This window comes from Anomaloglossus baeobatrachus, chromosome 7 (genome assembly GCF_048569485.1).
Source record: "Anomaloglossus baeobatrachus isolate aAnoBae1 chromosome 7, aAnoBae1.hap1, whole genome shotgun sequence".
Classification (NCBI taxonomy): Eukaryota; Metazoa; Chordata; class Amphibia; order Anura; family Aromobatidae; genus Anomaloglossus; species Anomaloglossus baeobatrachus.
Window position 1 is genome coordinate 253,277,022 of NC_134359.1, and position 12,766 is coordinate 253,289,787.

The 12,766-nt window shown below is 48.4% G+C and overlaps 2 protein-coding genes across 5 annotated transcripts in view; one reads left to right on the forward strand and one right to left on the reverse strand.

Moving 5' to 3' along the window:
- RSPH10B (radial spoke head 10 homolog B) overlaps nucleotides 1-5,455 on the reverse strand; it is a 60,291-nt gene extending 54,836 nt beyond the window's left edge. For 2 of the 4 annotated variants that reach the window (XM_075319176.1, XM_075319173.1), the window contains exon 1: nucleotides 3,695-3,887. In XM_075319176.1, coding sequence (XP_075175291.1) covers nucleotides 3,695-3,731 — 37 coding nt within the window. In that variant the 5' untranslated portion in view covers nucleotides 3,732-3,887. Of the gene's footprint in view, nucleotides 1-3,694; nucleotides 3,888-5,118; nucleotides 5,230-5,334 lie in introns of those variants that run through there. The other 2 variants (XM_075319174.1, XM_075319175.1) reach the window with 2 other exon arrangements.
- A 175-nt stretch (nucleotides 5,456-5,630) lies between these two features.
- Nucleotides 5,631-12,766, forward strand: part of EIF2AK1 (eukaryotic translation initiation factor 2 alpha kinase 1) — a 98,574-nt gene continuing 91,438 nt past the window's right edge. Inside the window, exon 1 of the mRNA XM_075318045.1 lies at nucleotides 5,631-5,880. Coding sequence (XP_075174160.1) covers nucleotides 5,778-5,880 — 103 coding nt within the window. The 5' untranslated portion in view covers nucleotides 5,631-5,777. The remainder of the gene's footprint in view (nucleotides 5,881-12,766) is intronic.

The window sequence follows — 12,766 nt, forward strand, 5'->3', positions numbered from 1 at the left end:
ATCCAAAACGCTGATCGGGAATGTTTACACTCACTGACAGCAAGCAGAGATGGTGGGCAATATTTCCATTCACCGGAGGAGAAGCCGCGGGAGCTTTGTGACAGCCGTGCAGGGCCGTGCCGGTGATCAGTCAGTAATCGGTGAGTATAAGAGAGAGGGGGAGAGGGAGAGACAGAGAGAGACCAGAAGACCTGCCTTATGTTTGTCAAAAAAGCGATTACTTTGGTTTGAGAGCTGTTCTGGCGACTAAGTAAACGCCGCGTGCTGCTCTGAGCACGTTATTCCAAGACACCAGAAATGCAGTCAGGCACCTTCCTCAGGCTGTGCCCATACTGTTTCTGCCTTTTCCCATCCATTTCAGCCTTTTCCTCAGTCACCACAACTCGCCGTTAGGTCCAACGTGAAATTATTCGAGTTTCCCGTAGACTTACATTGTGCATCGAATATTTGCGAATAGTCGTGACCTATCCGTCGGATATTCGTTGAAGCGGATATTTTGGTATTCGATCATCCCTAATCATTATACATTTTTTGCTTGCTCTCTCATTGTGTCAGTTCATCTCACTTCCACTTGAAATATATAATTGTTCTGCATCTCTCACATCCTTTTGAAGATTTAGCTTAATAGATTTTGACTTAGTTTTATATCTATTTATGTCTAATGAGTAATGCGGGCGTCACACGATACGATCTATCGTGCGATCGCACGATTGATCGTACCCGCCCCCATCGTTTGTGCATCACGGGCAATTAGTTGCCCGTGGCGCACAATGTCATTAAACCGCCGTCACACGTACTTACCTGCTGAGCAACGTCGCTGTGGGCGGCGAACATCCACTTCCTGAAGGGGGTGGTCCGTTCGGCGTCACAACGGCCGGCCAATAGAAGCAGAGGGGCGGAGATGAGCGTAACGTAAACTTGCCACCCACCTCCTTCCTTCCGCATAGCCGGCGGGAGCCACGGGACGCAGGTAAGCTGTGTTCATCGTTCCCGGGGTGTCACACGGAGCGATGTGTGGTGGCCCGGGTACGATGAACAACCGGCGCAAAGAAAAATAAACGCCTTTTTAAAAATAAACGATGTGTTAACAATACACGATTTGCGAACGTTCTGCGTCGCTTGTAGGTGTCACACGGGACGACGTCGTAAACGATGCCGGATGTGCGTCACGAAAACCGTGACCCCGACGACATATCGCACGATAGATCGTCTTGTGTAACGCCCACATAAGACTCTTACATATGTCTTCATGGCATCCCATAATATAAGTTTGGATACTGAGTCTGCATTTAGTCTAAAATATTCCGGTATTTGGTTTCCCAGACAGTTCCCTTTTAGTTCTAACTAAAATGGTTACTGTGCTAAGGAGGTCTATTACCTATTAGCCCCATACCAACTTTAAAGAAGTTGTCCACTACTTTTACACTGATGACCTGTCCTTAGGATAGGTCATCAATGTCTGATCGGCTGGGGTCCAACACCCCGCACCCCCACCAATAAGCTGTTCTTGGTGCTGGCAGCTGGAAATGCACAGTTCTGGAGCTGCCCCGTCAACTAATAATAGCCGGGTACTGCACATTCGCCTCCCTTTTCAAGTCAATAGAAAGGCGGATGTGCAGTACCCGGCTGCAGCCACTATGAGAAGCTCTGGAACTGAGCATTTCCAGCTGCCTGCTACCGCTGTCGGGACCGACAACAGCTGATCGGTGGGGGTGTCATGATGACTATGGGATAGCTGGGAACCAGGCCTCCTAAGCTGTCCCTCAAGCTAGGGGGCCCTATGCTATCCCTAATCTCAGGGATGCTCCTGAAGGTGGAGATGCCCGAGTCTCTTTCCTGGCCCTGAGGGTTCTGATCTCATTCCGCCTCCCTCCTAGGAAGGTTGGAACAGGAGTGTGATAAAACCCACAAATAAAGACAGACAAGGGAGAAACAAATAAACTGTGTCACACCGCACACACACAAAGATAAAAGACAACAAGAGATTCAGGAGGAAACACAAGAACAGGAAGGAAGCCACAAAACAACAGGGATAAACTCCACAAACGCTCCAAGCAATGAGCACAACTATCTCCAGAAAGTCTGGGACACCACATCTCACAGACCAACAAAGACAAACTATAGCTGGCGTGGGTGAAAGGATTCAACCAGCATAAATAGGAGGGGAGCAGATGTGACAGACCTTCGTACAACATGTACTCAAAGGAGCAAGTGTACCAGTAGAGATTAACTCCTGATAGCCTGCCTATGAATCAGCACATAGCAAGTCGATGCCCGAGTCTGCCTGTGTTGGTCCCAGACACCATCGGGAGGAGTGTCAGAATCTGCAATGTGAACAGAGCCTGATGCTGCCATGACAGTCAGTGAAGTTTGTGTAAAACTCTGTGTGACGGGGGTGTGGGGTGTCAATGGGGGCCGACTAATCTGGGGAAACAATGCCCCCTCGATTAGTCACAGGCCTAATTAGCATCGGAACAGCGCACTTTATAAATGCTGTTTTCAAACACTAATTTTAGCTTATACTATTATACAGGGCTGGGTAGGGAGGGAATTTTTGCCCACATGTGAATTCTGCTGGGTTGAAGGGCATAGGGGACCTGAAAGGTTCTCTTTAACTTCTGTAAATTGTGCCCTTCGTTTTTGAACTTCTGCATAAAAGTCAAGGAAGACAGACCTTTCCCTGCCCTCTACGGCTATATCTGTATTTTCTCTGGTTTTACGGCGTATGGTATCCCTTGGTCAGGATGGGTCTCAGAGGCGTCCCTGGCGGTGGAGGTTTGGAAGGAACTTTGTGCGCTCTTTTCTATCACAAATAGGGGAGACAGCGTTTCTTTCCCATATGTGATAATGATCTATTTTTCGAAAGAAGTCTCCAGGGTTACGGCCTTCAATTTTTTTCTGGGACCCCAATAATTCTTACCTTATTTCTGCGGAGTCTGTTTTCCAGGACATCCGATTTATTGGTGGAGACAGTAATATTTCGCATAAGTCTCTGAATTTCATGCTGTATAGGGGGTATCATAGAATGGTAGTATTGGAAGGGACCTCGAGGGTTATCTAATCCAACTCCGTGCTCACAGCAGGATTACCTATATCATCCATCATTCATCTTCTATTATGCTTAATCCCCCCTCAGACTCTTTAATTCTGTCATATACTTTCTGTGTATTTCTTCTAAATGAAGGAGATATCCTCCCTTACTGACCGCATATGTGAGTTGAGACTTTTGAGGGGGTCATTGTATTTAGATATGGCGGCAAATCCATCACTCATAGTGGGAGCTTCATCCGGTAGGCAGGAGACGTACAAGACGCCATCTTCTCTTTAGCTGAAGGTCGTCATCATACTCTGCTCCCTCACCATTACTACATACCTGGCCTTGGTATTTCCCTTGTCATATCTTTAAACTTGTCAAAGAGTTGGATATTGACTAAAAGGACCACCTAAGATGGTGGTTATGGTGGTCTCCTAAAAAGAGCTACTAGGTCCTTCCCGGAGGGATATCTGGCTATTTTTTCTGTGTCGAGACTCCTAACAGAGGCTCCATGGACCTTTTTTGATTTGCATGCCTCACCATTACAGTCATCCTCCATCATTAGCTCCTCCACCCGAGCTTGTGTCCCCGGCTCACCTTTCTTTCTGATTTGTCAGTGTTCTGCGGAGCAAATTATACCAGCCTTGGCTATATTTTTACCTTTATCACATGCTGCTTCTTCCTCTGTCGGCGCCATCTTGGATTAGGCACCCTTTCTGGCCGGCCTCGTCACGATCCCTCCATCACATGGAGAACGTTTCGTCGGGCCCCGGAGAATGCAGCACACCCTCCGGTTAAAGGATATGTGCTCTGGTGATTTTGTCCAGATTTATGCAGCATTTCCAGCAGACATCATCCTCTCACACCCTCCAGTTGGCCATGCAACCTTCAATGTCATTCTTCTGCAACCAATGCAAAAACAAGGTTGCAAGTTCTTGAGACAGCTCACTGGTTTTACCCAACATAAGATGTTTCTTGAGTGGCACCTTGGTAATGAGACTCCTTTTTATAGGCCATCAGTTGAACCAGCTGATATTATTTTTCCCTAAATGGCAGGATTGCTTTCTAATTACTGATTTTAAAGGCTTTTTACACCCCTCTTTCTTGTGTTCAATACTTTTTCCCTGTGTCATTTCTCATTATTTCACATCACTAAATTTATGGACCTCTCTGGTCTGATTTCTTTGCCTGTGAGGATTGGATGGGTTGTTACTGACATCTGGTGAGAAATTCATGTCAATAGCACCTTTAGAAATCAATCATGCCTCCCATGATACAAATAATCGCATGTTCCAGTCCACTATTTGGGGAACGGGGGACTAAAAGATATATAAACATTGACATCACCCCCATTTATCTATGTTCACAAAACAAATGTCACAATTCAGTTTGGACTCTGCCCTGCAGAGTTGTATTTGTCACCTGTTCCAGTGGTCAGAGTTTTCCTGTGCTTGGCCGGTGGTAGGAGCCTATCATTCCGTGCCTCGCTCCCAGGATCACTCCACTTTATCAGGATGTTTCCTCCATCAGTGTGATGCCAGTTATAGCCCTGCTCTGCAGTATGCGCGCCTGGTCCCTGTAAGTTTTCTTGATTCTGCTCACTACCTTGTATGACCTCCCTGACTTCCGTCCTCCCCGTTCAATCCGACCTCCCTGACTCCCGTCCCCTCCGTCCTGTCTTACCTTCTGGTCTCCCTCTCCTGCTCCCTATTTGTTGCTCCGTCCCTGCGTCCCCCCTCCTTCGGCTTGTTCTCCCGGTTCCTGACCTACGTCTTGCCCCTGATACTGCCTACTCCCTTGTACTGCGTGATCTCCAGGCTCTGACCCTGCTTGTAGGACTTCTCTGAGTAATCAATTTGTGATTACTCCTGTCACACCTTGTGGATCCATAGTCCTTTTATACACACCAGTGTTCTGACTCCCCCTAGTGGTGACTTTACAATAAAAAAATGTAAAAAAAAATGCAAAAAGAATGTATTTGGTATCACTGCATGCGTAACTGTCCGAACTAATAGAATATTATAATATTTATCCCCACAAGAGAAACAAAAAATGAACTGGCACTTTTTATTTGGTCGCTTTACCTCTCAATGAGATCAGAAAGTCGTCTGGATCCCAAATAAGTAATGATAACAACTACAGCTTGTCTCGAAAAGATGCGGAAGAAAATCAAAAGTGAAGAGCTGCCCAAGAGCCTACAAAACAAAAATCAGTTCATGATGTATGGACTCCCCCTTTAAATGTGTAATTTGCATATCTGTCTTTCATTTGCTCGCAATTCCTCACCCTTCCTCCATTACCTGAATTCTGGAATGTTCTCCAGCTGCAGTGAAGCCTCCACTATCCCAGAATTTTACTGCAGATGGTTGGAAATAGCAGCAGGAGAAGCGTCGCGGAAACACTCGAGTCTCCTAGGTAACGTGTAATCACGTGATGCGTTTCAACCAATAGAATTCGGGTCGGCCATATTGTGGTTGGCAGGCTGTAGTTTTAGCGTATGAGTGAGAACATAAATGTGATTTAGGTAAACAATTTTGGACATTAGATTCTTATGTGACTTTTAATAAGCTGCTTTATAGAAGGGTTTCTATTTCCGGTTCGGGTGACTCCCACTTCCGGTAGTTGGGGCCGGTCTATCCCACTGTGCGCTCTATGGTGGGCTGGAGAGTAGACGCTGGATGACTGCAGCCGGGGACAGTGCGCGCTGCGGACAGACTGGGGGATATGCGGCGGAGTCTGCGCCATGGATGACAGCCCGGGGCCGCCTGCCAGCCAGCTGCTCGTGCAGAAGAGAGGCGGGAGCCCCGTGTTTGATTACCCGGAGGAGCCGGAGCCGGAGCTGGACGGTGAGTGATGCAATGTTGAGCAGTGTGTGCTCCGGGGCAGAGGCTGCGCAGTGTCCGGGGCTCCCGGAGCAGGTGGCTCTCCGCTCTGCAGAAACAGGGGCTGCTAGTAACTTTCCCTATATATCTGAGGGCTGAGCAAAACTTACACAGGATACTTCACAATTTGGGAACCTTTCACCAGATTTGTCCCCTATAAGCTGCATTAACCACCAGTGACCCCATATATATATATATATATATATATATATATATATATATATATATATAATCTCCTTCCAGAATACTCTATATAAGAGCTCAGGCTGCTGTGTATAACATAACACCTTTAAAGGGAACCTGTCAGGTCCAATATGGACCCAGACGCACGAGCAGATCTGGGTGCATATTGCTAAGCCCAGTCTCTGTATCTCTAGTAGCATAGATAAAGAGATCTTTAGAAAAAGTATTTCTAAAGATCCTTTATGATATGCTAATGAGCGCGGGGACTAGTCCCAAGAGTATTATATCCCCTGACTAGTTCCCCTCTTATCATGTTAGTACGCCCACAGGGGTGTGCTACCAGCTAGATAATGCCCATTGTCTAGCGTCATCCTGCGTCCATTGTCACCAGAAGCTCCGACACTTTGGTCATGCGCACTAGACCTCTCTGAAGCCGGGGCGTGTACACCTGGCTTTATAGTGTGCATCTGGCTTTATAGTGTGCATGACTGGAAGTGTCCGGACTTGTGATCATGCGCACTGACCCTAAACCCGGCGTCTGATGCGGTGACAACGGACACGGGTATGAGCATCACCGCTGATGATGATGCTGGGCAGTGGACATTGAATAGTATGTTAGCTCACCCCTGTGGGTGTACTAACATGCTAAGGGCATGCTCACACATCCGGCTTTTCGCCGGTTTGACGGATGCGGCGCATGCCACTACAGTATGACACAGTACAGTGGCAGCGCCGCAACTTCCGGGTCACATGCTCCGGTCACATGACAGCATGTAACCGGCGCTTGTTGCGCTGCCACTGTACTGTATACACTGTACTGGTGTGTGCGGCATCCGTCAAACCAGCGAAAAGCCGGATGTGTGAGAGCGCCCCAAGAGGGTGGACTAGTCAGGGGAAATGTCGCCTTTGCAACTAGTCCCTGTGCTCATTAGCATATCATAAAGGATCTTTAGAAATACTTTTTCTAAAGATCTCTTTATCTATGCTACTAGATACAGGGATGGCTAGGCAGGGATTAGTAATATGCACTAAGAACTGCTCGTGGTACTGGGTGCATATTGCACCTGTCAGGTTCCCTTTAAGGCTGTGTGCAGTATATTTCTGATATGTTTTTTCATATGTAGATTTGATGCAGATTTTGACACAAAAATCTTTGTCTTATTTTTTCCTTACAGATTTGGTGCAGAAAATTTCTACACCAAATCTGCAAGGAAAAGCAAATAGCCTTATTATACTCACTTGCGGGGCGATTGGGTCTGAAGGGTGGCACTGCTGTCGGTCTGGCATCTCCTCCCTTCTTGCGATTGCTGTCCTCCTTCCCTGCTCCATGTGTATGATGTGTGCTACTCCAGCCACACAGTCCTCCATTCGCTACTGCACATGTGCACTGATCTCTGCCCTGCTGAGGGCAGATCTATTGTAATGCGCATGTGCCGGGCATTCTTTGTGCTTTCCCAGCGCATGCACACCACAATACTTTGGTCTGTCTGCCGCAAGGCAGACAGAAGTGCGTGTGCGCAGGATCACCTGTGTGGATCACATAGGACACGTCAGTCACGCGGAGCTGGGAAGAAGGACAGCAATTGCAAGAAGAATCCTATAGTCACATCATTAGTTTCTGTAGTAAAGTTGTCCTGACTGGTTATGAAGCTAATTAAAGGTAATTTGATGGCAATATCCCTTTAAGGGAGCTACGCTGTAGCTGGAGCCTGTAGGGAATGTTTTAGAAGAAAAAGTGGCGCTCTGAGTTGTCAGTGATGTCATCAGTGATGTCATCTGCGGGTTCTGCTTGCTGTTATTTGTCCTGGTGTGTGGTGGGATCTGCTGCCATTGTACCTGGATGACCGGGGTCATTGTACACGTCACGTCTGTCTGTAATGTCAGGTATTGAGCAGCTGGCACTGAGTCCGGAGAGTTTCCCAGCTGATATCCTGTCACACGGAGGGTAATCTAGAAAAAACAGGAGAGCCATTAAATCTTCATGTTATGGGGCGTCTCCAGCGCAGACCAGCCTCGCCCCCTCCTCTCGGAGGCTTGCCACCAGCTGATAACCACTATCTGCGGGGCAGAGCTCGCTGATTGTCCTGTTATGACCGGCCCAAGGCACGTACAGGAGTAAAGAGTGGATACAAAGTCACCTATACACATTAGAGGGTTCCCCGGTGTTATTTGTGCCAGTCTTATATATGGGGCCATAGACGAGTGATCAGACTCCTCCACGTCCCTGTTATCCCACCATGAAGACCTCCTCGTGGATTCTTGGCTGATCGGGGGGTTGTGTATACTCCTATTCTTCAACTGAAATCTAAATATATGGGATTGAAAAATGCAGAGGAAGTATTGGGGGTCTCATTATAAAAGGGGGGATATACTGGGTGACCATGAGAATCTGAGCACTTGTGATGGTAGAGGAGGTTGGAGAATCTCCAGAACTGCCAGTCTGGTGTGCGGGGTTCACTGTGTTCAGTGGTCCAATGAGGGAGGAGGACGGCTGGTGGACTGGCCTCAGAGCCCTGGGCTGGCGGCGGGGCCCTGGGCTGGCGGGCTGGCGGCGGGGCCCTGGGCTGGCGGCGGGGCTGGCCTCGGGGCCCTGGCCTGGCGGGCTGGCCTCGGGGCCCTGGCCTGGCGGGCTGGCCTCGGGGCCCTGGCCTGGCGGGCTGGCCTCGGGGCCCTGGCCTGGCGGGCTGGCCTCGGGGCCCTGGGCTGAAGCCTTGCCCATCCTGTGCCCATAGACGAGCTGCCTCCTTTATGGTGGTGCCCTCTACCGGGATAATGCCACACTGCAAACATTGATCAGTTATTTTTGGAAGAACGTGATAGACATTATGGTGATGGCTTCTGCGCAAAGTCCTGAAATCTCGATCCGATCTATCATCTGTGCAGAAAAAAACAAGTCTGATGTGTAGAGGGTACAACTGACCACTTACAGGACGGAGGGTAATGTCTCCAGATTGCCAGGGAGGTAAGCGATCCCTCTCTCTGCCTCCTGAATGCTGCAATCACATTGATTGCAGCATTCAGGGGGTTAAACTGCCGGGCAGGGAGAGCCGGGTCCCGGCTGTATCGTCATCGGAGACCGGGCGGTGATCGCAGGGGTACAGCGCCGAAAACTCCATGACTAAAAAAAAAAAATAATGGAAAAAATGTGCGATTTTTCTGTTGTGTTTTTTCTGCCAAATCATGCAGTATTGTGTGCAGAATATCTGTATACTGATCTATGTGTGCTCATAGCCTTACATTGATTAATAGGTGCATTGTTTTGCTGGAGAACATTTGCTTCACCCATTAATCTCTGCGTCCATTACAATCAATTGTGCGGTAGTTTTATGCCAAATCATCATGCACCCATATACTCACTTTATAAGCCGGGGGGGGCTGCGTGTCAGCCCAAAAATAGTCTGTATCGGTGGAAAAACCTGTTCCACAGGCAAGAACAGATGAGGGCCGCTGTAATATCAGAACTGGTTTACCCAGCGGTGCTATCTGCAGGTAATGCGTGTGTGTACTCTGGGCCTTCATCATATGTTCAATGTTTGCATGCACATAAGACACTTGGAAGTCATCCATTATCAGAACCAGATGCCCGACCAACATATACCCCCCATGGGGTGCTGCTTAGCACTATTTGCTTGACCTGAGCTGTAATACCAGCCGCAGCCTGTGGAGAAGAGGGGCGCTGTGCACATCCAGGAGATTGAATGGCAGGATACTCAGTGCTAGGTTCTGTGCAGTGTGAATGCAGGTTAAAGGGGCTTTACAGTCTTGGTTGCAGTTACTTTAATGATGCCTTACTCATCCTCCCCAGGTCCATAGGTGGCCCTCCACCGCTCCTGGTGTCTGTTATTATCTACATCACATCAAGAGCAGTGACTGAGCTCAGTGTGATTATTCAAGCCCCTGAACTAATTGATTGGCTGCAGCGCTGTCAAGGGGACATCATAGCAGACACTAGACCTTTTACATTTTTCTTCATCGTTCCTATGGGAGACCCAGACCATGGGTGTATAGCTTCTGCCTCCGGAGGACACACAAAGTACTACACTAAAAAGTGTAGCTCCTCCCTCCGGGCTATATACACCCCCTGGATGACAATCTAACCAGTTCAATGCTTTGTGTTCAGGAGGTCACACACATACATGCGTTCTCTGATTTTTAATTTTTAAGATTTTTTCAAAGATTTGGAAGAAAAGCGGGTCCAGTCTGGACTCCCGGCATGTCCCTTCTCACCCCACTGTGTCGGCGGTGTCCCTTCTCACCCCACTGTGTCGGCGGTGCTGTTAAGGTTGACTTTACAAGGCTGGAGCCTTCACATGCCGCGCTCCTTCACCATCCCTCGGGCTCTGGCTTGAAGTGGGAGCCATCACGGTTCTCTCTGCTTTGCAGGAGACCGGTCTCCATCCGCAGCCCTGTCAGGATCCTGCCGGACGGAGCGTTTAATTCCCCCCCCCAGGGACTTGGCCCCAGGGTGGATAAAAATCTTGATTTTTTTTAAAAAAATCAGATTTTTTTGATTTAAGTCAGATTTTTTTGATTTAAATCATTTGATTTAAATCAGATTTTTTAATCAAGTTGTACACAAGCAAAACTTTGTCTTTTTGCAAATCTAATTGTTTTACACAAATAAAAATATTAAAACAGTTGATTATGAAACCTAATAATTTTTATTTGCACTATTAAACACTCAGAATTGAACTACAGAGAGTAAAGCTGGGTTCACACTAAACGACAGCGACAACGACGTCGCTGTTACGTCACCATTTTCGGTGACGTAACAGCGACCTTGTAAGTCGCTGTTATGATCGCTGCTTAGCTGTCAAACACAGCAGAAGCAGCGATCATAAGGTCGCTGTGCTACATGTTCAGAGAGCAGGGAGCCGCGCTTAGCGCTGGCTCCTTGCTCTCCTGCAGCACACATCGGGTTAATTAACCCGATGTGTGCTGCAGCTACATGTCACAGTTCAGAGAGCAGGGAGCCGCGCGCACTGCTTAGTGCTGGCTCCTTGCTCTCCTTGCTACAGTATACATCGGGTTAATTACCCGATGCATACTGCAGCCACATGTCACAGTGCAGGAGCCGGCACTGGCAGCAAGAGCGGCGGAGGCTGGTAACCAGCGTAAACATCGGGTAACCAGGGAAAGGTCTTCCCTTGGTTACCCGATGTTTACGCTGGTTACAGCTTACCGCAGCTGCCAGTGCCGGCTCCTGCTCGCTTCATTTCGTCGCTCTCTCGCTGTCACACACAGCGATGTGTGTGTCACAGCGGGAGAGTGACGACCAAAAAATGAAGCTGGACATTCAGCAACGACCGGCGACCTCACAGCAGGGGCCAGGTCGTTGCTGAATGTCACACACAGCAACAGCGACGGGACGTCGCTGCAACGTCACAGAAAATGGTGACGTAGCAGCGACGTCGTTGTCGTTGTCGCTGTGTGTGACACCAGCTTAAGTACTTTTTAACAATAGCCTATCTCTAACGTTTGAAGTAAGCAAACATCTTCAGTGAATACATCAGTCCTTTAAGCCTACTGTTTATTTAGGACTTTTAATAGGAAAACCAGTTGTCCTGCTTTAGCAGTTCCTAAAGCTGGGTTCACACTAAACGACAGCGACAACGACGTCGCTGTTACGTCACCATTTTCGGTGACGTAACAGCGACCTTGTAAGTCGCTGTTATGATCGCTGCTTAGCTGTCAAACACAGCAGAAGCAGCGATCATAACGTCGCTGTGCTACATGTGCAGAGAGCAGGGAGCCGCGCTTAGCGCTGGCTCCTTGCTCTCCTAGGTACAGTACACATCGGGTTAATTAACCCGATGTGTGCTGCAGCTACATGTCACAGTGCAGAGAGCAGGGAGCCGCGCGCACTGCTTAGCGCTGGCTCCTTGCTCTCTTTGCTACAGTATACATCGGGTTAATTACCCGATGCATACTGCAGCCACATGTCACAGAGCAGGAGCCGGCGCTGGCAGCAAGAGCGGAGGCTGGTAACCAGCGTAAACATCGGGTAACCAGGGAAAGGACTTCCCTTGGTTACCCGATGTTTACGCTGGTTACAGCTTACCGCAGCTGCCAGTGCCGGCTCCTGCTCGCTTCATTTCGTCGCTCTCTCGCTGTCACACACAGCGATGTGTGTGTCACAGCGGGAGAGTGACGACCAAAAAATGAAGCTGGACATTCAGCAACGACCGGCGACCTCACAGCAGGGGCCAGGTCGTTGCTGGATGTCACACACAGCGACAGCGACGGGACGTCGCTGCAACGTCACAGAAAATGGTGACGTAGCAGCGACGTCGTTGTCGCTGTGTGTGACACCAGCTTAAGCGGTTTCGGACTGTTGTGTGCACAAAACCAAATGAAGAAAACAATCTCTACTCCTGCGGATGAAGCCGATGCAGTCAGTAGCTGAGTAGCTAGATTTATTATCTTTGCTGGAAGAACAAGTGATTGCGACTTCCACCAGTCCAGTGGTTTTAGTTCATTAACGACGTTATCTGCAAACATGTATTTTTGAAATGGTGCAGATTCACACTTCAATTTCAGCACAGTTGCCACAATGTCATGGTTAGTATTGGCGAGCCACTCCATTGCAGAGTTGATTTCCGCCTCAGATAATTTTTTCCCTCTGTAGATGGGATGCAAGATATTGGCTAAATAGTGTTCTTCTTTT